Source organism: Corvus cornix, chromosome 3 (assembly GCF_000738735.6).
Source record: "Corvus cornix cornix isolate S_Up_H32 chromosome 3, ASM73873v5, whole genome shotgun sequence".
Classification (NCBI taxonomy): domain Eukaryota; kingdom Metazoa; phylum Chordata; class Aves; order Passeriformes; family Corvidae; genus Corvus; species Corvus cornix.
In genome coordinates this window covers 48,102,259-48,127,770 of record NC_047056.1, presented here as the reverse complement: position 1 = coordinate 48,127,770, position 25,512 = coordinate 48,102,259, and the positions used below count along the sequence as shown (strand labels likewise).

Genomic DNA, 25,512 nt, shown 5'->3' with positions numbered 1-25,512 from the left:
CATAAATAAAGCAGCGTGACTGAGATGAGTAATATCTACTGCCTGACTACTGACTAGATACTCCCAAACTACAAGCTAGCTAGTAAAAGAAAAATAAAAGCATATACAGAACACTGTACAAGAGGGGCTATCAGAACGAAACGTTTTAACTCTGTGCCACCTGTTTAAATTGGTTTTGCAACCATAAGAATGAATGGAAGCACCTCCGTAACCCCGGCGCTCGCCTTGCGACGCCAGGGCTGGCCGTGACTCCGCGGGGCGGTGCTGGGCAGCTCGGCCGCAGCCCTCAGTCCGGCCGCACCGCGAGCACTCCCAGGCCGGGGCCGCAGCGCCAGCACGGCGCTCGGGGTGAGTGGTACGGGGGGATCGCACCCCTTCGCACCCCTCCTCTGGCCTCTCCCACCGCCCCGCCGCGGAAGAACCGCCGGCGCTGCTCCGGCCGCGGCCCGCACCGGCCCCGCCGCCCGGGACGAGGCGCAGCCGCGGGGGGATCTCCCGCGGGAAACCACGCGGGAGCCCGGCTCCGCCGCAGCCATCGAGCGCCTCCAGCGCCGCGCCGGCGGCAGGGACAGCGCTGCCCGCGGCAGTCTCCGGCCGCCGCCACCTGTTACCTGCTGCCGCCTCCGCCCTGCCGGAGGCCAGCACTCGGCCCCGGCCGCCCCGCCCGCCGCCCCGGCCCCCGCACGGCGCGGCGGGGCGGGGGAGCCGGCTCCGCCACATCCGGGTGCCGCCGCTCTCAGCGCGCATGAGCGGCCGCTCCGCCGCTGCCGGGCCGGGCGCCGCGGTATCGCTGCCGCTCCTCCTCCTCCTCCCCGGGGCGCTGCGCTCCGCGTTGTCAGGCAAGGGGGAGCGACTGAGAGGCGGGGGAGGCGCCTTCCACGGCAGGAGGAGGAGGAGGAGGAGGAGGAGGAGGAGGATGGTTGTGGGGGCGGGCGGCGGCAGGCGCTGGCAGCAGCCGGGAGAAGCCCCGCTGGTGACTGGCTGGCGGCACACGCAGCTCTGGGGAGGAGGCGGAGGGTGCTGAGCCGAGCCGAGCCGCGGGGCGGGCGGCTGCTGCTGCCGCGGGGGGAGAGGCTGCGGCGGCGGCGGGAGGGCAGCGGCACACGCGCACACACACGCGCGCACGCACGCGGACACGGGTGACAGCGCGGTTGCCACGATGTGAGGGGGCTGTGCGGGGGCTCGGAGGCTCCGCGGAGAGGAGAGGCGAGGCAGCCCGCACAACCCCGGCGGCGGGAGGGGCGGCCGGGGCGGGGCCGGCTGGGCTCGGGGCGAACCGCGTTCCCCGGCGGGCAGGGCGCGGGGCGGCCGCGGGCGGCGAGCGTGGGACCGGCGGTGGCGGCGCTTGGTGTGTTGACCGGCTCCTGTTTGCTTGGCTCCAGTCTCCGTCTCTGAGCCCGCGGGCCCCGATGAGAAGAGCCCCTGCGCTGCCGGACTGACGCCTCGCCGCCCTCCCCGCGGACGAGGAGGAGCGCGGCGCCCCCGACCGCGGGCCGCCCCTGCACCGCCCTCCCCGGCGGGGGCTCGTCTGCCGCCTGCGGGGCGGGCGGCGCGGCGGTGACAGCGCGGTGGCGGCGAGGCCGGGAGAGCGGGAGCGCCGCCGCCGAGGACCATGAGGAAATTTAACATCAGGAAGGTGCTGGACGGCCTGACGGCGGTCTCTGCCGTTGCCTCGGCGTCGTCCGCCGCGCAGCAGCAGGCGGCGGGGAACCGGGAGACCGAAATCCAGGAGACGCTCCAGTCCGAGCACTTCCAGCTCTGCAAGGTGAATGAATGCTGCAGCCCCGAGCCGCCGGGCGGCTGGGGAAGGGGGCGCGCCGTCGCGATGGGCGCTGCGGGCTTTGCTCCTCCGTACCGACCTCACCGAGCCTGCCCGCCGCTCCTGTTTACTTGTTTGGATTGATTATTTCGGGGGGCGAAGACGGGAAGGAAGTAGGTGTAGCTGTTCAGGTCTTGCTGGATTTCTCTAGTCATCTTTCGTGGAGAGTTTCAGGGTTTGTCGTTTTCTAGGCTCTTTCGTTCGAGTAATATTGACAGTGTTCACGAAGGCTTCGTAGAAAGAGTTGGATGGATGGGAGAAGGAGTGATACTTAGCTGTAGCGCAGATCTGATTATCGCGGCGTTTGAGTAGAAGCCTCTGCCAGTGGGCCCGAAGGACAGGGAATCTGTCCCTCTGCATTATTTGGAAATCAGTTATCCTTTTTCTTTACAACTGGAGAAGGCTGTCGATGTTTGTGGTGGTTTCACTGCAGTGTGTTGCCAAGTTGCTGATGCTGCTATTGCAAATCCTATCTAGAAACAAAGTTCCCGTTTATTTATTTGCCTGTGTGTGATACGATAACTGCAGTTTGTGTCTGCACGCTTCAGAAAATGATGCAGCGAATTAACCACCAGCTGTATCAAGAGGAATAAAAGCTGATTGGAATATCAATACTCATTTTTATCTATGCAGTGCACCCATGGCCTAGCTTGACATGGATGAGCTTGTTTGTGGTTTCTCCTCGTTTTTTTTTCTGGTATTGCAGGTATTCCTGCTGCTTTCATGAGTTGGTCACGAATGTTGTGGAGAAGAGCGGAGCTGTTCCCTGTTAGACTTTATTCACTTGTGAAATACAGAGAGTTGTGGGGTATGCCTGTAACTTCAGTGAAGTACAAGGAGTATATCAGAAGTTTGCTGTGCCTTTATGAGGTTCTGAAATACCTCTGCCTTAAACTAAAGGCTTAGAAATAGAAAAGCTGGCATTTGTATGGCTTATGATGTGTGTGTTTATAGTGGAAGTAAGAGTAAGTGACACTTGTATTACATTCTCAGTTCTGATTAATTGCAGCCTGAGAAGTTTAATGGAGTCATTGCTTGGTCAATTACCAAATTAGTCTTTGCCAACCAAAAAAGCTGAATGTGCCAATAGCTCCATATTAAGAAAGAATCTCGTGGCTGAGGGGTTTTGTTTTTGTTCAATGGGGTATTTTTTGGTTTTGTCAATTCTGGGGCTGCATGTTCTCTTTGAGGGAAGCAGAGGGTGAGAGATTGGTTCTGTCAAGCTCAACTTGCTATTTTTTTTTTCCTTTACTGAGCTGAGAGAGGTTGGGTCTGTTGAATTGAAATTGTAGTGATTCTCACAGAGGCAAGTCTAGTAGCTTGTAATAGTTCTGCTGACAAGTCTGGCTTTGTTGCCAAACTTGGTAGGAACATCTCAGATTTTAATAGTGTCTTTGTTAGAGCTGAAAAAAAGATTACTCGGAATGCGGTAGATGAAAAAATGAAATGCTGAGTTGATACAGTCTTTATACAGAAGAAATGTAAGATTCAAATTAAGTTTCAGTAAGTCTGACTGTCACTTGATGCTCGAAGATGAATGAGTAATTATGACTAAAAAAGTCTTTTGTAATTGGTTCGTGTGAGGCAGGTGGTTTTCTCAGTCTGTGATTAAATTGCTTTGTAGTTCCTTTTTAAATTGTGATTAACATTGAATCCTGTTCTCTAACACACAGTCTTGATTCTGTTTATTTTTGGTATCCTGCTTGACCCATTGTTACTGCGCTGCTCTGACTTGTTAGACTGTACGCCATGGTTTCCCCTATCAGCCTTCAGCCTTGGCATTTGATCCGGTTCAGAAAATACTGGCCATTGGGACTCAGACTGGAGCACTAAGGCTGTATCCTTTTGTATTCTGAAGTGGATTTAGTGCACCTCACACAAGTGTTGTCTTGATTCAGCTGCTGGAGCCATTGAGAAGTCTTGGTGGGAACCAGGTATGCTGGAGGGGAGAAAAAAAGTAAGGTGTCTTTGGTGTTGGTGGGTGTCTTGGCTGTTCTGGTACTTTGTGTCAGTTCAAGTTCTGTTAATGATGTGAGGCGTGGCTGCTCAGTCCCCATTATCTCAAGTTAATAGATAAATTTTGTAGAGGTTTATTAGTGTGCTGACAATTTACAGCAGCTGACTGCAAATCTAAAAAGAGATGTGGGCTGAGCTCTGTTTTGTTGTTCTCCTCTATCCACTGGGATTGAAAGATTTTGTGCTGCTTGGTGAGGTGTTGGGTTTTTTTTGGTGGGGTTTTTGGTTGGGTTTTTTTTTGGGTGGTGGGCTTATTTTTGTTGGGCTTGTTCTTAAGATAAACTTTGTAATGCTTTAGTGACCTGCTACTAATTGTGTGTTGCCAAATGATGGTTTCAAGTGAGGGAAGTAAAAGCTACAGGAATTGTATCTTGATAAAAGCTTCCAAGTGACTGAGATAAGCAGAATGAATTTGTGAAGTAAAGCACTAGTAACCCTGCTTCTTTTTGTTCACTAGAAAGTGAACTACCCATATGTTCATAGCCATATGGTATCACAGCCATATGGTATATCCAAGTCATGTAATAACATGTGTTTAAACTTTTATTTTTAAAAGATGTCCTGTAGATTCTTTAATCCACTCTGCTGTTGCCTGAACCTTTACTTGTCACCGTAAGAGAATGAATTGAATTCTTTGTTGTCCTGAAATTGACTGAATTCTAAACATTATGGGGAAGGCTTAGGCCATCTTGTTAGAAATATTGACTTAATCCTCTTTAAACTGTAGGTGAATCTAATAATTTCCTTTGGTGTTTATATCAGTCTTCAAATAGACCTTTTTTGTTTCTTTCTGGTATATCACTACCTGTCTATAAGGTTAATTGCCATAAGAGGGTTGACTTTTAAAAGTTGAAAAACTAGAACTGAAAAACTGGATTGCATTATCACCCCTATTCCTCATGCTCTAAGTTAAGAAATCTTGAAAGTTCATAATAGCAGTGTTCTTAATGCCATATTTGAAACTATACTTTAATGTCATAAATTTTCTTTTTGAAGAGGTCATAGAGTTGACTTAAATGAAGAGTGAACTGTGTGTGGGTGGTGTTAATTGCTCTCATACTGGTGGAATGGATGACAAAGCAAAAAGAGACACAGAAGTAAGAACTTGGTTTGGAGGAAAAGGAAAGATCAAAATGTAACTGTTTAGAGCTTACCTGTAATTTTGGGCAACATGATGTTGCAGTTTGGATAATGATGACTCCACAAAACCTGTTTGTGGGCGCTTATCCATGGCTACACACACCTGTGAAATCTTGGAGGGTGAATTGCCTTCTAAATAATTGAAAGAAGTATTGCAAGATTGTTTGGGAGGAAAGTGTTACTGTGAGAAAATTAGAGAAAATGTGTTTTCTAACGGAAGGGAAGAAGTTTCATGCAGGGGCTGAAATGTTAGTGCTCCTCCAATTTGATGAAGATCAATATGCTTCTTAGTACTTTGATACAGCTCTTGATTCTTGGAAGAACTGGTTAAAAGCCCTCAGCCTCAGCTGATGGGGCACCCTTGTAAGCAGACAACACTGCGGAATTTACATTTCCTGTGATTACCTACTTCTTGTAGGAGGAATCCTCTTTGTGATGGAGGAATGCAGGCAGAGGGAATAGACTCAGACCTATTCCCAATGTAAAAGCAGCCTCTTTCTTTCTGCTGGTTTGAAAAGCCCTCATTGGATAAGAGTGGGGCTTGCAAGAAGTGCTTATTTCATTCTATTGCTTAAAGATAGACCCAACCCTCAGGACGCTTTCTTTGCTCGCTAAGGTTTTTATGAGTAATAAATGATGTGCATGGGTTCATTAAAGTGGGAGCCACGTACTCTTTAAAGCTGCAAAAGTGTTTTTATTGAAATGAGGTATGGACTAGAAAGACTGAGTGTCAGTAAAGTGTTACTCATTGAGAAATCATAAAAGTGCGATAGAAGTCAATCCTTATTTTCTGCTGTGTTCATGTTGTGAGAGTATAGAAGTAAAGGAATGATAATGTTTCTTTCGTTGCTTTCCAGCAAATGGGAGCTGGGTATTAGTGTTTTCTTTGTGTCTTCAAGTATAGGTACATCTTTTTAAGCTTTCTATTGCAAGTAAGTAATCTGAGGAACTGGGAAACAAGTTTGGGGCTTTTTTGGAAAGAGTATTAAAGATAAAATATTCTTAAAACAAGGAGTGAGAACCTCTTTGAGATTTCATTAATATGAGGAAAATAATGTTACAGTCCTGTTTTGGCTTTGGGCTATTTATCAGCTAACCTCTTTACAGAGGTTCTCTGTATTTGGTCAGTCTTCAAATTGGGTATTTTAAATTCAGAGCTAGTATTGATCAGAACAGGTTAATGTGAGGAGGAGTTTTCTAAATCACACTGTTATCTCATTCTTCTTTATGAGGACTCTGTAACCACTACTGGAAGAACAGAGAGAGTTCTCTGTACACAAGTAGTAAATGTTTGTAGTAGTGTTAAAGTGATGTGTAAAAATAGAACTTAAGCTTTTTCTGAAGAACCAAAATCTGTGGATACAAATATACTGCCAGTTCACTGACTTTGTCTTTCTTTGTCTCTAATAGATAAAGATACTAAATATCAACATTGTGTTGAATTCTCTAAATCCACAAAGTAGTTGTAAAAATGGAAGTACCTGAATTATAGGTGTCATGTTGTGCTGATTAGATTAGAAGTAGAATTGCTACTCTGTTAATATTTTTTGCCTCTAGGCTTGATGGGTGTAGTTGGTAAGATAGTGTGCCAGAGGGACAACTTTGCCATTCTATTCCCACAAGCAGCAGTTGGTTCTAGATCCTGCAGTTTTAAGAGGGAGAGAAGTCCATAAAAATACTAGGAAGAGACTGCTTTTAGTGTAAAATTTGCACCTTATGAGTAATGAAAGTTAGTTTGGGATTATTCACTGGCTTAACTTGAGCAGTATATCCCTTGTATTAATTTTAAAAAGCTTGATTAGTTACTAAGAAACATTTCTAACTCTTATTTAGCTAGGAGATTTAAAACCTAGTATTTTTGAGGCAGACAGATCCTTAATTAGAGAAGTATCCCCCCTCCGCCCCCCTCCCCCCCCCCCCCCCCCCCTTCCAGAAAGGAATATTTTTAGCAGTTAATAACAAAGCCTTGTTCTGTTCTCAGCTATGAACAACAGCTTGGTTACTTTACGGTGTATGAGGAAAAGTAACAAAGTGAGTAGCTTAGTAGAAACCTTGAGCAGCCTGCTGATGTGACACTAGGATCTGTTGAAAACAGTTAAGCTGTTGGATTCTGTTTTCTTTGTTACAAGGGAAATTGAGGGATGAGGTACACACAAGGGCAGAATCACTCTGCTGAGTGACATAAAATCTCAGATGATTTCTTACAAGTAGTGGCACTCACCTGGAGATGCTGGTCCAGTTGTTCGTCTGATTTTGTGGTTCTGATTGGAGGATAATTGTTCCAGCAGTTTGAGGTGTGTGAGTCTTGGCTGGTGGCCTGCCTCTTGTCTGGCAATTCTGCCTCAGGCTCCCCCTCCTCTGTGCTGGACTTTTGTGGATGTGATCCCCCCCCAGGGAGCAATTGTGCTCACTATTGATTTCCAACTACAATGGTCAGCGTTAGCTGCTGGTGGCCTCATTTGTCACTGCAGGTCAGTATCTTTAGTTTTCTCCATACTTGAAGAGATTTAGCTGCTCTTACCAGTGTGGCTTTCACTTCTTGATCTGCTGTTGCAACGTGTGAGATACCAAGTAGTTAAAAATCCATCTATGCTTTGCTTCTTTTCTGCACATACCTGAACCATTACGGTAGGACATGTAGTCCTTGGTCTTTAGCGAGTTTTGTGCATAGTTGGCCGTACTTTGTTTACCCAGCAGATATTAAAACCTTCTAAGGAGTTAGAGTGTAGTTTATCTGCTCAAGGTTTAACTTGGTGTAATCAGTTAGACTTTACCCCATGATGTCCTGACAGTGCTCACTGTCATAAGTAATAGCCCTGCTTCTGTGCTCTTCATTCCTTTTGCTCTTCTTCCTAGAAGTCCCTCTGGAAGCCTAATGTGATCTGAACAGGGTGGTGTGTAAACTCAGAAGAGGCTAGAGAAAGATGAAATGGACTCTTTCAGGATTTTTTTTTTTGCCTTTAGGATGGTGTTTCCTCAGAAGTTTTAAGTTCAGGGCCCTGTACAATTAATAGTAATAGTCTGCTGAGCTTTTTTGTTTGCTTTTATAAGGTAGAATAAACTTCGAAGCTAAAGCAGAAATATTGAAGGAATTCTTCTGCTCCCTGCTATTTAACTGTTCCATCTTAAACAAGTTTCTTCATTTTTCTGCACTTTAATTTCTCTGTAGCAGGACTAGGACAATACATCAAATTAGATGTTTTGTGATTGTCTCCCAACACGAATACAATATCTACTGGTGCTTCAAGCCTTAAAAATACACATTTGCAGCATGAAGTTCAGCCTCTCTCTTGATAAAGGGAGTTCTATAAAGGAAGACCATTTTCTGTAGAAATTCTTGAGAATGAAAGGGATACCTGTAGAGTTGAAGTGTTGTACCTTCCACACAGACCAAATTGTGCTTCTGACTCTTTATTCCCAAGCAGAATAGGTTATTTAATTAAAGTTTGGCTTTTTTTGTTTCCCACTTGCAAACCAAGTTCACAGAAGGAGAAAAATTAGATTGTTCATCATTCTGTCATTAAAAATCTGAAGATTCCAATCATTCTGAATGTCAGTATCTGTTAATTTCCCCACAGCCTTTTCAGCACTAAAAGATGAGTTATGCAAACAAACGGCTGAAGTTCTTATGTCTTTGGGGTGTATAAAGCTTGTTTTCTGTGATTTCCATTCTCCAGCCTTTTTGAGAACTCCCTTTTTTTGAAATCGGAATAGCTCAAAAGCCTGGGTGTGTGGTTCCATGCAGTCAGTTTCTGATAAAGTGCTTGTTGCAGCATCCGGATAGCTTTGCCGTTGATGCATACTACAAAATTCAGGCAATTTGGTAAATTCTCTGAAGCTCTAACAAAATACCATTTCCAAGTTGTGATGTGATTATATCCATTAAAGTTACTTCTCCTTTGGGTTGTTCAGACTTTGCAAGGTGGTCTGACTGATTTTTTTCCTTATAGAAATATCAGCTTGAGATATTTGTATTTTGGGTTTTTTGCTTTGTGGGTATTTTTTTATTGAAGTAGTTCTATACTTGCTCTTTCTTCTCTGTAGTAGCTCTACATTGGCAGTAGGACAGTGGCTGGAGTTGTTTATAGTATGCAAAGATTTCAGTTTTCCAAATAGAGCATCCAACTGAAGTTGGCACATCTTCAAGTGGGATGCTGGACCAGATGAACTTGGGTGATCTTTTGTGACCTAAATTACTCTGTAATTCTGTTGATTCTCTGAATACACCAAATTTGAACTGAACTACTCTTTTGTGGGTGGTGAGGGTCTTTTGGCATTTGTACGCTGAAGAAAGTGGTCTCAACCTTTGTCAGTAGTGTTCTAGTCTTTGAACAAATATGTCTGTTTTGGGAAGAGTACTTTGGTAAAGCTATTAGAAGTATTGCAGTAGTGTCATGTCAGAGAGACACTGTGATTATTTATTAATAATAAATATTTATTGTCTACCTTGCCACCCAATTCACATAGAGTAGCTTAAACAAAAAAAACTTCTTTGCTTAAAGCACATGTTAATCTTGTCACATTTCTGTTTCTTTTAACACTACTGCATTTCTTGTCATATCATCCAGCACTTTGTTCACATGGCTGTCGTTATCTCAGTGAAGAATTCCCATCCTCTCAATGAAGAAAATCAGCTAGTTTTGGGTATTGTGAAATGAAACGGGGCCAGAATGGCATGGTGAGGCATCTCTTAAAAGTGCATGGAATTAAAACAACTAACTCCTACACAGAGAAAGCTTTGACTCAATTCTTCATAATAAATAAGATGGTGTTCTTTTTAAATCTGTGGTTTTACTTGTTGGGAAACTTAGTGTGCTGATTTTGGCCGGAGTAAAGTTAGTTTTCTTTACAGTAGCTGGTGTGAGGCTGTGTTTTGGATTTGTGCTGGAAACAGTCTTGATAATACAGGGGTGTTTTCCTTATTGCTGAGCAGGGTTTATACAGAGCCAAGGTCTTTTCTGCCTCTCACTCCACCGCACCAATGAGCAGGCTGGGTGTGCACAAGGAGTTGGGAGGGGACACAACCCAAGACAGCTGATCCAAGGGATATTCTATACCATATGGTGTCATGCTCAGGATCTAAAGCTGGAAGAAAAAGGAGGAAAGGGAGGGTGTTTGAAGTGGTGGCGTTAGTCTTTCCAAGTCACTGTTACATGTGATGGAGCCCTGCTTTCCTGGAGGTGGCTCCTGCTCACCCACGGGAAACAGTGAATGAGTTCCTTGTTTTGCCTTGCTTGTGTATGTGGTGGCTTTTGCTTTACCCATTAAATATTCTTCATCTCAAACCATTATTTTTTCTCTCTTTCCCAATTTTTCTCCCCTTTCTCTCATGAGAGGGAGTGAGCAAGTGTCTGTGTGGAGCCTGGTTGCCAGATGGGGTTAAACACAATCCTTTATGAAACCCAGTGTGCAGCTCAAAGGATTTGAGATAATGACAGGTTTGCCTGGAATGTGCTAGATTGAATTTATAGCTGTAATTGCTGATTAGCTATTAATTGGCAGGTGCTTGTCAGGAGCCTTGCTTGCCTGACTGTACATTAGTCTAGTGCTCGTTAGTGGCTGGTTTTTGCTCTCGCTGCTGCTGTGCTGCTTTATCACCTCACTGTGCTGTGCCTGGGAACATTGTGATAACAGCAGTGGCGATGTGCCGGGGCTGGCAGGTGGCCAGGGACTCATTGCGTGTCTGTGCTGCTGCCTGGGCTGGCTGGGACTCTGCTGTGAGCTTCAGTCAAAGGGACCCGACCTGTGGGTGAGTCCACGTGGGAGTAGGCAGATCTCGAAGCGGCTGTGGCTGTGGTTACGTCAGTGCAGCAGCAGGAACACCTCTGGAGGGACTGAGGCCCAGGGATAAGTCTGTTGCAGCAGGTAGATACTGAAGCATCAGTGGCTGTGGATAAATCCATGCTGGAGCACCTGATAGCGTGTGGCCATGGATAATCTCACAACAGAGCAGGTATTCCCCATGAAGGACTGCAACCATGGGTAAGGCTATGATGGAGCAGGTTTATCTCTGAAGGGGCTGTGGCTAAGGCCACACTGGAGCAACTGTGACTGTGGGGAAACAGCAGGTCTGTCATTGGAAGTGTTACTGAATATACTTTAATTCTACTAATGCAACTTTTAGTAGTAATTACTTTTGTTCAGAAATATCTGAAGTATAATGGTATTGAAACTCATACTGTAATTTACAAAAATGAACTTTACAATGAAAACTTCCCTCTAGGTATTTTACTGACAGAGCAGAAACTTAATGGATACAGCCTTGCAGCTTCAAACTTGCTGGGTCTTGGTGAGACTGGGGAAGGAAATATTTGGAAAGCGTGCAAAGTTTGTAAGGCTGCAGCACTAGCATAGTTTGTTTCCTTGTACCACTTTGCTATTTGTGAAACACTGAGGTGGTATGTGGATTGTGTGATCTGATGAGGTTAGGCTAAACTGTAACAGGAAGTTGGATAGCTGGGGCCCAGTTTAGGCTTTCTGACTTGTGGCACACTGCTCAATTCACTAGGACCTTAATTTGACATTTTAGTAGATTTGTTCTTTCTTGATAGCTTTGGAAGGGCTTTTAGAACTGAAGTAGCATTATTGCTGCAGGAGATGACATGAGCAGTTTTAGTAAAGTCACATCTGGAAAAGTAGAAGCAGCTTAAGATTTGAGATGTGATAAAGAAAGCTTGAAGGCACAAATCAGGGTTGCAAACTCTTCCTAACAAAACTCTGACAGAAATTTTGTAACTGCATTAGATTTCTAAGTGTCCAGGTCCCTTTGTTGTACAAAGGTTTCAAAAGGCAAAGGTAAGTGTTCTTACACAATAACTTTAGGGTGACTAGAAGTTGGCTTATCTATTCAGTGAAAAACAGAATAAAACTTGCAAATTATTACATTCGATATGAAGATAAACAGAACTGCAGGACATGGATTTTGGGAACAGTTCACTTTGTCCTTGATCTTAGCTATCTGGTAGTGGTTTTACAGTTTGAAAAATATTGGAGTTCTTAATAGTTTTGAGAGAGTTTATACTGCTTGGGCCTTCCCTTTTCCTCTTGCTGCTCTCAATGTGCCTATCTTGAAGTGTACCATCAAATTGATCATAGTTTTTCTGAAAAATGTGGATTCTTAATCCTGCAAAGTACATCTCATTAAGTAGACAAGACTTTGCTTTCCCAGCAGTCTAATTCTTTGACCCGTAGTGATGTATTTGTTTGCCAGCCTCAGGAATAGGTTTGTGTTACTTTTGAGGCAAAACCACATTGCTTACCCACTGGCAGTGTGCTGTCTGCCAGCAGCTTTTGGAGTTACGTTATTTTGCTGACCCACAAGTTTCAATTGTGGTATTGTAATTGGTACTTGAATGCCAGTCAAGTGTAGCCTTGTAGTATTCGTGATAACTTAGTGACTCTGTTCATGTCAACGCTTCCATCATAGGCACTTGATCATTGTACAGCTTACATGTTTATCAAAGGAAGCACTAAGTTACTACCACTGTTGACTTTCAGTGCAAATACAGATGAAGGTCTAATGACAGAATTTAAATCGCTGTCAGTGATATTTGTATCACTGAATTTAGACATATTAAAATAATGAAGGTCTTGGAAACAGCTGAAATAGAAATGTTTCAGAAGAGAGGACTGGTAGAGTGGTATAATGCCTTATTTAGTAAATTTCTAAAATATTTAACAGTTCTGTCAGCCTCTGAGGACTCATACTGGATCCTGATTCCTTGTGATTTTTGCAATGAGTTTATGAAATTGCATTTTCTATAGCTATTTAGTTCTGGCACATTGATATTCAGTTTAAGACTGACACAAATGAGAACCATTTTGTCTTCCACTTAAAAATCTCTCCTTTTAAGAAATTCTGAAACTGGTGTTGTGTTGAGATATGCACAACTTGATGACATCCTTGGTCTGTGTATTACTTATTTTAACTTAATCACTTTGTGCAATGATTCAGTGTATTTTGAATCCCTGAGCTTTGCTTAAACAAAAAATGTAGTTATTGATAGTACTTGTATTGAGGCAACTGTATCAATTGCTGGATTAAGATTGATTTTAATACTGTATTAGTAAAAATTCTGTATTGAATATCAGGAGTAGGTCCTGCATAGTCTTCTGTCCACAGTAGTTCTAATCTTATAGATTTTTACTTGACAGATTTGAGATTTTTATTTGCTTTCAATTACTTAGAGATTTTTCTTTGCCTTGAATTCTATTTTGAGTGTCAAGAACAGTGAAAGTAGGTGAAACTTGAAATGTGTGTCTGCTATATTTCTGTAGTATAGAAAACAAAGTGCATTTAAGGAATGCTATGTTCACAGAATCAGAGAATGGGTAAAGCTGGATGTGACCACTGGAGGTCATCTAGTGCATCCCCCCCCCGCTCAAACAGGCCCTGCTAGAGCACATGGCTCAGGATTGTGTCCAGATGGCTTTGTTAAAACATAAAACCAGAAGTTTTTGTAGTAACAATGATGAGGATCTTGTAATACTTGAAAAAGGGCAGTCTGAATAGTTGCAGCTTGCCAAATCAATTATTTGATTGTGGTTGTACAGAGAGAAGTTTATAGCTTGATAGAAATAATTCAAGGCTACTTTATTTGCCCACTTTGCTAAATGTCTGGGATTTTGTTTCATAAACACCTTAAAAGGTAGTAACAAAACCTGATTTATATTTGGGAAACCTGAAGCTTAATTTTCTTCTAGGATTGACATAATTTAGTAGCAGTGGCCACTGCTTCCATGTTCTCAGTAAGTCTTAGCCTGTCCCACCCAAACCACAGTGTTCTTACAAGCAGTCCTGATGGAGAGAAGAGCTTAGGTTCTCCACCAAGAGGGCTATAGATCAAACTCATCCTTTTATGAGGTGTATCTCACAGATTCTCCAAGAATTAATTGTCATCTCCTGCTTCTGTATTCTTGCGTAAACTCCACAGGAGTTTAACTTTGAAACTTTGTAAGCCAGGGAACTAAAGAAAGGATGCGGATCTGAAGGAAACAAGACCTTTGTACTTTTGCTTAGAGAGCTATTATTTTATTTTGTGTGATTTGTATTATTTCAAGCAGAGGTTTGTATTGTGTAGCCTCTTGAAGCTGGTGCCTGGCTTGTACTCTGTATGTGTACAATTAACATTATTAGATTTTTGGTTCACATAATGATGATAAATTTAACACTTCAAGAGTAGCCAACTAAAGAGGTAATCCAGCTGGTGTCCAGGGTTTTTGATAACAGTTTCTTCTAATAGGCCCTCCCTTGTTCCCAACTAGTAATAATAATTTGTAGTCAGTAGCAGCAGATGGACAAAACCTATTTGCATTTTCCAACTTGCTCATTAGGGAAAAAGAATACTAATTTTTTCATGATCACTTGATGTTCAATTGATAGTATTAGCATGCCTTAGTTTTTTAGCATATGCCCTATCCAGTCATACTAACTTGTTAAGCAGAGCAGATGTTCATCTTCACAGTTGAAAAACATTCTTAACTGGACTTCATAATGTTGATGTTAGAGGTACAGTTACTAAGCTTTAGTGATGCTTATTAATGTGGAGAATGGGCTGCAAAACAATAACTTGCCTGGCATTCCCTTTTATATGTGTTCCAAACCTGTATAGTAAACTGATACAGTAAGATTACCTCCACAGCCACCCCTAAATGTCAGATAAAAAGGAAGCTCACAAAAGGAAAAATAGCTGGCATGGTGAATATCACCCTCCTTCTTTAAAAGAACAAGATGGGAAATATAACATTTTAGAAAGAAGTCCTGGTAAATTACTAACCTGGAAAGAGAGATGTCAGGTAGCCTGCCTCTTAAAAGCACATATTTTAGAGGAGATGCAGCAGCAGTTAACTTTTATAATACTGTTTCTTTTCTTCCCTGAGTAGCAAAGGAGAAAAACTACTTTGGAACTCTGGCAGTTTAAAAAAATTTTTTTCCCCATATGAATACTCTGCCAATAATTTCCAGATCAAATAAATGCTGTTCTGGTTTTTTTTTAAAAAAAAAAAAAAGGTAGGGAGGAAGTGGCATTTTCCAAATGAACTTTATTGACTTTGATGATCTGTTCTTTCTGCTGGCAATTCCCAGTGAGAGAAGCAGCACATCAGATAATGCTAACAGTGATGCTTGGTTTAAAATATTTAGAAACTGCAGTTTTATATCACAGCATATAACCAGAAGCGCTTCTTCATTTCAACTCAGTACTTCATATTGTTATCATTTTTGGACACAACTTACAATTTTCTTAGTTTTTCTGGTTTGTTAGCAAGGAAACATCTTTGCTACTAAAGCAAAAATTGAGATGCCTGGACAGTTGATGAAAATGTATTTACGGTATGGTAAAAAGTAAAATGCCAAGACTGCTGAAGTGGTGTAGTGGTGAGTTTATCAAGGAAGCTGTTGTGCAAACAGGAGTGTGATGATCACACTGCCATCTGATAATATTCTCTGCCTTCTCTCTTTTGACTGCAGCGGAAGTTACTCTTGCAATGCAAACAGAGTGCTGGGCAAGTTCAGAAAGCAATGCCCTTGAGTAAGTTTTGAAGGAGAAATGCTACTCTGTGCCATTCTGCAGTGGTGACAGTGTGCTACCAGAGTAATTGTAACCAATTTGATGAAGAAGGTACTACTAATGCTAGCTGTTTTAATCTGTGACAGACTGGCATTTCTCGGAGTACAATCTCACTTGTAGAAAAGCTCATACAAAAAGACTACCCTTGCAAAATATTTCTGAAATTATATGTCAAACTTGAATTAAGCAGACTTTGATTACAATACAGGTAAAATATTTAAAAGCATAGTTTGAAAGCTTTATCCACATAGTTCATTCTACAAAAATGCCAACCTTAAAGTTTCAGAATACCTGTCTTTATTTGCTATAGTACAGACAACACCTGTAAATTATACAACTGTAGTTAATTTGGGGGAAGTTCACCCCTGATGAAATTAAACTCAGTTGTGGATACTTGTTGTTAGTGTTGTGTTCATGTTTTAATGGAGAATCTGTGAAGATGATCAGTCTAAGTGCATTCTGTAGAAGTGATACTGAACTGCTATATAATTTTCAGCTCCTAACAAGAACTTCTAAACATATTTTGTAGTCTGAAGTATCTTAGTAGCCCAGTGTTGCTCACAGCTATTATTTGGTATATTAGATCTCTGGCTGTCTTATTATTTTAATGACTACTAATAAATGCCATTCAATGTACTAATTTTCTCAAAGTTTGACTGGAATACATGTATCAGTCTATCACAGTGGTTTTTAGTACAATAGGTTTCATCCTGCATTTTTGCAACAGGCCACTAATTAATGCTCCTTTTTTCAGTTTTATTCGAGGAAATTATATAAAGATATTGTTTCTTTTATAGTTGCTGTTTTGTCTTATTAGAAATTGTTGTGTAATAAAAGTAATTTCTACTTTTCTTTTGAAATCTCATCTTTAAATTTTTCAGCATCTCTTTGTGACTGGTTTCTCAGAAAATAATTCTTAAAAAATACTATCTTAGTTTTTCAGGTGTGATTTATAGTATAGTGCTTTTTCTAGCAGAGTTCATTGTAGCTCTTGTCCGTTAATAGTTTCCAGGAACGTAACTCTCTGAGGTCTCTGGTGATCTGGGATGAATGACTTAACTCTTTCCTCTTTCTTCTCTGCTTCAAGAGGATCATTCCTACAAGTTTGTGCATGTATGTGGTTTGTGAGGAGGGGTAAGGCTTGATTGTGTTGAAATGTTTTTGTCCTGGCTGAGGTTTTATTACCAGTTCTCTGCAGACTCACCAAGTTTAGAGTTGAGCAGACTGAATATGTGAGGGAAAAATAAATAGTAATTAGACTTCAGGTGCAATGCTTAGTGTATTGATCAGGAACTTTTATCGTCCTTTGTTGCAAAAGAAGTAAGGATGCTTTGCAGGCAAAACACTTTCAGATTTGTAATGCTTTGAAGAACTAAAGTGAATCTCCATGCAGTTAGCCAGAAAAGGTTCCTTAGCTTTTTCTCTTAATACATATGTTACTTGAATTTTGTTCTGGTGGAATTCTTTACCATCAAGAAGTCTAATGCTTTTCTTGATTTTTACTTTTTTTTCAAATTCACACAGAGCTATTGGCCACTGTAAATATACAATGAGGTTATTTGTTCCTGTTTCAGTGCCATTCTGCTATGCTAACATTTGAAAGAAGAAATAAACTTTGAACAGTACCTTTTAAAGGTGATATTTATTTTCTTCAAACTTTTCTAGTGAAATCTTAGAAACAGTAGTTTTCCCCCATGGTTTTTTTTTTCCCCTTTCAAATGTTTGAGGAGCACCACTGGTGACTTGTCTGACACATATCAGCTCAGATGTTTACTATTCCAGCTTGTATTTGAGCCTCGTGTGGTTTTTATGCCTCACCATGCAGAGCATACATAAAACTTCTACAGGTTACAGCTTCTAGTGAGTTGTCGTAGCTGACTGACAATTACATCTGTTTTCCTCTTGGATTTTTGATGGAAGATGTTACAGAAGTGAACTTCCAAAACTAATTAATTCCATTTTCTCTATTGCTGAGTAGAAAAAGCTATCTGACACTCAAAACATTAAAGCAAATATTTAATCAAAAACATTAAACACTGGATTGCACTGCATAAATGCAGCTTCTGACTCAAAGCAGGTCTGAATTGATGGGACTACAATGCCACATTAATTTTAATGATCTGGATTTGGTGCTTAGAAACTGTCTTGAGGTTGGATGAAGAGTCCTGTTCCAGACAATGCTTTTCTTTTGTCTGAGCCCTTGGTATTTTCATGTTATGCCATTTCTGAAGTGCACTTTTTCACAGCTGGAAACTTCCATAGAGAAGGTAGGAAACCCTGTCTATTTGACATCTGTAGCTTCAAGCTTTAACATTAAAACCTCAGTAAAGCTTTGGACTATGGTGATAGTCTGCCTCAAACAGCAAGTGATTTTTTTTTTTTTCCTTTAAATTTTCTCTTTGGGGTAGTACTGTGACCAGTGGCGGTGATCAAGGTTACTTTTTTGTAATATACATAATTGCTAGGTTTTATCTTTTAACTAAACAGCAGCCATTTCACTTTCTTCTAAGCAGTTCTTGTGTAAATAAGTTGCTGAAGATTCCAGTGCGAACCAAACCACTTAAAAAAAGTTCCAACTTCCTTAGTTTTGTAATTTAACAACAGTCACTTTGAAGGTAATAGTTTTGGGGAATCTGGCTGTATTTTTCTTCAAGCATATCTTTGTGCAGACTTGCTCTTTACATTGCCTTCTCTTTACCATGGTGAAAAAAGTGAGAAGAGCAGTGGAAATGGGAATGTGTTCTCTTGGCATTTGGGGAACAGGGTGGTAGTGAAGGAGATGGAAGTGCTATGTGGGAAGGAAAACTTCTACTGTTTCTTCAGCCTTTCCTTTACTCTGCAGGAAGCGTACATAAACGCTCAAGTTTCTTTACAAACCCAACCCCCTGAACCTTTCCTTGCTCCTAATAAATCAGAGATCTAACTATTAACTTTCAGTGCTTGTATTTTTCTTAAGACTGTCTTACTCATGCAGAAATGTTGGTAGATATTTCTGTTAAGGTACATGATTGTGGAAGAAACTTGAGAGTTCTGAGCAACATAAACAGCCCTCTGGGGGTTTGAAGGTCCTTGAAACAACAATTTGCTGTGTATGGCACTTCTTCATGTTCCCTTGGAACTGGAACAGTTTCAGTTATGTGAAGTGAGTTGTAATATATGGATATCTGTTATTTTGGATACTTTTGTCTAGAGGAAAGACAGATGTTTTCACTGTGATACTTGCTACTGTATGACTCAATCTTGTAGTACTATTACATGTGTTGTAACTCTTGAAATGCTTCCTGTGACTAAACAGAGCCTGTATTTTAGGATGTTGAGGTAATGCTTTGGATGGGATATGGGCCTAATCTGGATTTTCCCCCCTCTTTCCAGCTTCCTTTATCCCCTCTTTTCAGCTTCATATTTTCATAAAATTTATGGCAAAGTATTATCTGAAGACTTCTTGTCTTCAGTCAAAGTTGATTGAAATAGCTCTTCAGAGTCAGATTATTTGTTTGTTCTGCTAGTAAACCAAACATTCTTGTAACAGCAGGGCAGATGAGCACTGCCTGAATTACCAAACATCACTTGGAATCTGACAGGCACTGAAAGTAAGGAGAATAAGAGATGGGGAAATTCTCTAAAGTATCAGGAAAAAAAAATTGCTGAGACTACAGTTGCAAGGTAATACTTCCTTCCGTCTCATAAAGTACGTGCTAGGGAAAACTGCAAGGAAGATGTACAGAAGTACCTTGGACTGTGCTTTTTCTGTTGATGATCTGTTTTCCATCTTGTTGTAGTCTTAAACTGGGCTGTGGGTACTTGGAAATTTCATAACACTGAATTATTCCCTTCCCAGTGCTAAGAAAAACCCTTGGGTTTCTGACACCCACAGCTTGTACAAAACAGTAGCTTAGTATTTATACCCCTGTGGGAACTCTTTAGCACTGTGCATTTCTTGGGGCTAAGGAAAGGACCCATCTGAAGTCCTCAAGTACACTGAGAAAGAGAGCAAACTACAGGATCTAATGTGGCACCTGCAACAAATTTTAAGAGAAGAGTTAAGATGGAATGGGTAGTGTTATTTTTAAGGCTATGCTTTACAACTTAATAATATTGAAGACACATGTTTTAATGCAAATTTTTAAAATCCACCAATTTAGTTTTTGTTAGTAGCCACTATTCTTTTTACACTTAAAAAATTAAGCTGAATAATGGAAAACATTTACAATTGAGGTTGAGGTAGTGCATTAACTTTTACAAATAAATTACCATCATGCATTTGAGGAGATGTGAATTAAGGTTGAATAAGCAACTTCTAGGGACAATGTCAACCTTTTAATAGTCCATGTCAAGTTGGATTTCTGGTAAACACAAACCATAAAAATACTACTTTATGCAATGCTGGTATGCAACCATTTTTGCGGTGTGAAGTGGAGCTCTATGTAATAGCAGAAATGCCTGGACAAAATAACTAAAATTGCAGGCATTTCCACAAAACAGTAATTTCTTTTAATGTTTTGGCATGTATTTTTCCATGTCCTGTGAAAAGCACCAAAAAATGCAGAGCACTCTAATGAGTGGGCATTGGTTTTGCATATTTAAAATAAAGAGTTCTAGCTCCATGGTACCCCTTGTTTATGCGAGGACCTAGTTTCCTCTCTTGATTTTTGTGGAATAGTGCCATCTACTGAATTGTTGGTATTGTACCTTGGTTTTTCATTTGTGGTGGTAATTTTGAGCAAACCTATAAAATGGTCACTACTGTTTTGATAGTAGTGAAATAGTAAGTTTCTCAGTCCTTTGGTGATATGCAAAACTAAAAATTATGCTGTAGTGGAACATTGAGGAGGCTTAAGAAAGTGAAAAACACTGTCTTAGTGTTACAAAATACTTAAAGTAGCAATTAAAGTATAGCTGTTGATTGCTTACACTTGAGGCTAATTTTAACAATTTTTTAGTGTCATTTTGAATGAGAATATTTAAGAAGTCTCTCCTTCTGTTTTGAGCAGACAAGGGAAACTTTTTCCCAAGACCCATTTATTCCATTATGTTTGAATTACTAGGGTTTAGACACTGCTAAAAAGCAATAGCAGCTTTTTGTGATGCTGTGCCTTTGAACATCACGTGGGGTATTTAGAAGATCTTTCAGCTTGCAACTGCTATGGATCTGGGGACAGATTGTCATACCAAGTTGATATAGACAGAAGAGGTAAACTTGTACCTGCCACCTGGATCTGGGATCTAAGTTTCTCCTTCTTGCCTGATACCATGGAAGTGTTGGTACTTCTAATCCGTGACCTGCTTAGCACTCCGACAAGTGACTTTGCTGGTAACTACTTCAAAAAGCTGTGTAAGCAGAAACATGGTATACCTGCATCACTGTATTGATAAAACTTCCAATGATTAAACTTCCTTCAGAAGGATGTTTGGAAGAGGAAGTTATTTCTGTTGTTAGCACGATGCAAAATGGTGTGAGAAACAGAAGGGTAGATTTAAGCCTCATCCACAAGTCAAGTGTTAAAAGACTGGGTCCAAAGGAAGGAGCTGATACCGGTACTGAGAGAGAAACTACAGCAAAGTCTGGGGGAGAAGTTCATACACATGACCAACTTTTATTTTAATTTGAGATCTTCTTTAAGACCTCTTCCTATGCCTAAGTCACCTGCTTTTTCTGCTGCCTTTATCAAACCAAGTGAGTAAGTTGAGTGGTAAGTTGAATAGCAAAGGATGGGGCAACACCTGGCTTGAGGTAGAAAAGGATTTAAATGGGATTAGTAATTAATTTGAGAAATCAGGCATTGGTGCCAAAAGGAAAGTTGTGACAATAACCATAAATGTCTGCTGAGTGATAACAGAAGGGGGACACACAAGATGAGGTAGCTTACATAAGTTAGAACAGTACCTGTGGTCTTATTCTATATAACCCCATAATGGTGTAAAGGGTTAATGAGGTACAAGTAAAATTGGCTCAGGAGACTACACTCACTGCTATGAAGTTTGTGAGGAGGGGATTGGAGAATAGGCTTGTGTGTGAACAAAGCTGAGACGGAATGACTGGTGATTATAGTTAGTCTTATGTCACTTCTATCCAGTGGTTGGTGACTTGGTAATAACTGAAGAGAACTTGCTTGTCAGACAAGAGTTAAGGAGAAGTATTTTAGATTATGCTGTGAATGAAGAGTGATTTCTGGACCTAGCAAAACACTTTACAGTCAGAAATAGGTGTTGACAGACAATAATTGATTGGGTAAGGATTGGCCATGTTCTTAGTAAATGTTAAATTGTCCTTTTATTAGATAATATCCATGGTTATTTATGCTTTCATAAGCTGAATTAAATAAGTATATAAATTCACTTAGCATCTAGTTCTAGAACATTACACTCGTTAATGCTGCTCTTGGCAATGTCTGTACATCTGGACTCTGGGAAGAGACATCATTCTTATTCCAAGTGTACATCAGTTCTAGGAGCATAGAATGCCTCTGCCTTTATTCTTGGCCAAGAAGCTATGCATGTAAAGAGGAAAAGCCTGGTTAATTATTAATATTGTGATCTAGTATGTTGAAGTTTGACTTGGAAACTAAACTGGATTAAATGGATAACAGGTGAGTAGGATTTGGAAGCATGCAACAGACAGCTAAGGTTTTTACCTCTGTATTTTGATGAAGTTCTTCAAAAATACATAATTATCTCCTGAATTTACTCTTATGTATGCAGTCTTTGGAAAAACTTTACTGAATTAGGAGCTGCCACCCATTTCACTGCATCTTGTGTAGTCATAGGAACCAGTATTTGTAAGTTTCTTACCCTTGTGTTCTACTCTTCTCCTTCTCTTCCATCCTGCCCAGAAAAAGTAGTGGGTTAGTCACCTTCTTTGCATTGTTAGTGCTGAAATACAGGTCTAAGACTAAAGGAGTACAACCTGTATCAGAATGCAAAGTCAGTAAAATCAAGGAAAGCCTGTAGCCTTTTTAGGTTTTTTTCTTGTTTGGTCTAAATTGATGTTTTTACCTCTTCATTTAATGGCATGCTTTGCCATCTGTAAATTGTGCATATAGAAACTTATCATTAAAACCAATTTTGCTTCTTGTTTAATTTTAAGTCATTGGGGTTTTTTAATCTTGTGTGCATTTGTACTGCTCAATTACATCTTGTTCCAATGAACGATTGCCTCTCACTGACAGCTCTGAGAAAATCTACCAAATACAGCCTTTACAGAAAAGTTGCTGGCACTTTCCATAGCTATTTGGGAAATGCTGTATTTGTGCATATTTATGTAAGCAAGATTGAAGCTTAAGAAGTGCTTTGATCCCTATCTGTTGTTGTTAAAAATGGATTGTATTTAAGTTACTGCTCCCTACCTGTTCACTATCAGCTTACATGCAAACTAGTTCAGGCATTGTTTAATTTTAAAATATAAAACTCATGCAAATTGAGGCAAAAAAAGGTGGTTTTGTGCTTTAAAATAGCTACAACTACCTTTATACAAAAACCAGTGAACAAACTTTAGCTGAGATCTATAGACTTTGGTATTTTTCAAAACAGAGCTCCTTTTTACTCTATCAGTCTGAGATTTTTTTTTTTTTTTGCAAGTTGACATTGAATCATTTGGCTTCTGGTGTTTAAAGGAGCTGAGCATTTTTCTATAAACAGAGTAAATACTTAAGGAAGCTGCTCTGCACTAATTTAGAAATGAACATTACTGGTAGCTCATTTGGAATTTGAGAAATTGAGCTTCCAGCCAGTTGTTTAATCACCACTTGACTGGAAGTTCTAAAGCTGCAATAGCAAACAGCAGTAGTAGTTTGCTATACCCTGTTAAACTACTGTGATATTTGTAATAGGATCTAACATCACTTTTTAAAATGTTGTGCCTGTTACCGGCCTCCCTCCTTACACTCCCCTGTCACCAAAAGGACAAATTATATTTTATCTTGTTTGGTAGTACATGGATGTGAAAGGTCAAAGTGTATTTTCTAGACAGTATTTGACTGTAGTATTTTCTGAATTTTTGAATAACTGTCTCTTGCTAAATAACTGTGTCTTGACAGATTGTTCTTTGAGATGGTTGCTGTAGATTATGTATGCGAAAGTAATAGTACTCATTAGATTTGATGAGATACAGTGGTGCATTTTTTTTTTTTTTAATGATTTGGGGTCTGATTAAGTGGAAAACTGCTACACATACATGACTATAGTAAAATATGCAGGTATATTATGCAGTCCTGGAGAACTGTATGCTATGGACTGGTATACATAAGCATACATCGAGTCATCTACTGGTTTTAGGGTTTTGTATGCAATTCAAATCAGTGGTTTGTGTCTTTCTCTAGCCAATAATCCTCTTTTTTGGTCAAAACTGTCAAATGTTTAAGTACTGTTAGGTGTTACAGCTACAGTTTTGAGAAGTATCTAGGAATGAATATTAAAAGCTGCTACAGTTTCAGATTTGTCTTAAAACTCTTGAGCTATTGTAACAGTGGCAATTCTGATACCTGGTCTGTCTTTGCTGTACTATCAAGACTTTTTATAACAGTGTAATAAAAAAAAGATGCCAATACCTGTGTGGTGATAGTTTGGAAAATAATTTAAATTATAAATGTCTTTGTATACCTCAGGGTATACAGCCTGCTGAGCTGAAAGACAGGGACAGGAGCAGAATTAGACCCCCTGTAATCCAGGAAGAAGCAGTTAGTGACCTGCTGAGCCATTTAGGCACTCATAAATCTGTGGGACCAGATGGGATTCATCCACGTGTACTGAGGGAGCTGGTGGAAGAGCTCACAAAGCTGCTCTCCATCATTTATCATTAGTCCTGGCTACCCAGGGAGGTTGACTGGAGGTTGGCCAACATGGCATCCATCCACAAGAAGGGCAGGAAGCAGGATCTGGGAAACTACAGGCCTGTCAGCCTGACCTTGGTGTCCAGGAAGGTTATGGAACAAGTTGTCTTGAGTGTGATCGCATGGCGCTTACAGGAGAGCCAAGGGTTCAGGCCCAGCCAGCATGGGTTTAGGAAACCAGGTGACCTACCTTGTGCACGAGGGGCAAGGCTGGGGATGTTGTCTACCTGGACTTTAGTAAAGCCTTTGACTCTGTTTCCCACAGCATTCTTCTGGAGAAACTGACTGCTCATGGGTTGGACAAGTATACTCTTTGCTGGGTTAAAATGGCCAGATCAGAGGGTGGTGGTGAATGGTGTTGTATCCAGTTGGTGTTTGGTCACAGGTGGTGTTCCCCAGGGCTCAGTGTTGGGGCCAGTTCTGTTTAATATCTTTACTGATGATCTGGATGAGGGGATCAAGTGCACCCTGAGTAAGTTCACAGATGACACGAAGCTGGATGGGAATGTTGATTTGGTGGAGGGTAGAAAGGCTCTGCAGACAGATCTGGACAGGTTAGATCAATGTGGTGAGGCCAGTGCTATGAGGTTCAATGAGGCCGAGTGCCAGGGCCTGCACTTCAATCACAGCAGCCCTGTGCAACACTGAAGTCTTGGGGAAAAGTGTCTGGAAAGCTGCCCAATAGAAAATGACCTGGGGGTGCTTTTTGACAGCTGACTGAACTTGAACTAGCTGTGCCCAGGTGGCCAGGAAGGCCAGTGGCATCCTGGCCTGTATCAGCAATAGTGTGGCCAGCAGGACCAGGGCAGTGATTGTCCCCCTGTACCCAGCACTGGTGAGGTCACACCTCGAGTGCTGTGTCCAGTTCTGGGCCCCTCACTACAAGGGCATTGATGTGCTGGAGCATGTCCAGAAAAGGGCAAGAGAGCTGGTGAAGGGTCTGGAGCACAAGTCTTGTTAGGAATGGCTGAGGTAGCTGGTAGTGGTTAGCCTGGAGAAATGGAGGCTCGGGGGAGACCTTACCACTCTCTACAACTGCCTGAAAGGAGGGTGTTGCCAGGTGGGGATTGGCCTCTTCTCCTGACAGGACAAGTGAACGTAGTCTCAAGCTGTGCCAGGGGAGGTTTAGGTTGGATATCAGGAA

General features: G+C 41.3%; 1 protein-coding gene across 13 annotated transcripts in view; it reads left to right on the top strand.

The window, feature by feature from the left end:
• The first annotated feature begins 1,000 nt into the window (after positions 1–1,000).
• The window catches only part of STXBP5 (syntaxin binding protein 5), a 102,952-nt gene continuing 78,440 nt past the window's right edge, over positions 1,001–25,512 (top strand). For 8 of the 13 annotated variants that reach the window (XM_039568514.1, XM_039568512.1, XM_039568505.1 and 5 more), the window contains exons 1-2: positions 1,301–1,765; positions 3,559–3,656. In XM_039568514.1, coding sequence (XP_039424448.1) covers positions 1,613–1,765; positions 3,559–3,656 — 251 coding nt within the window. In that variant the 5' untranslated portion in view covers positions 1,301–1,612. Of the gene's footprint in view, positions 1,018–1,299; positions 1,766–3,558; positions 3,657–25,512 lie in introns of those variants that run through there. The other 5 variants (XM_039568504.1, XM_039568502.1, XM_039568508.1 and 2 more) reach the window with 2 other exon arrangements.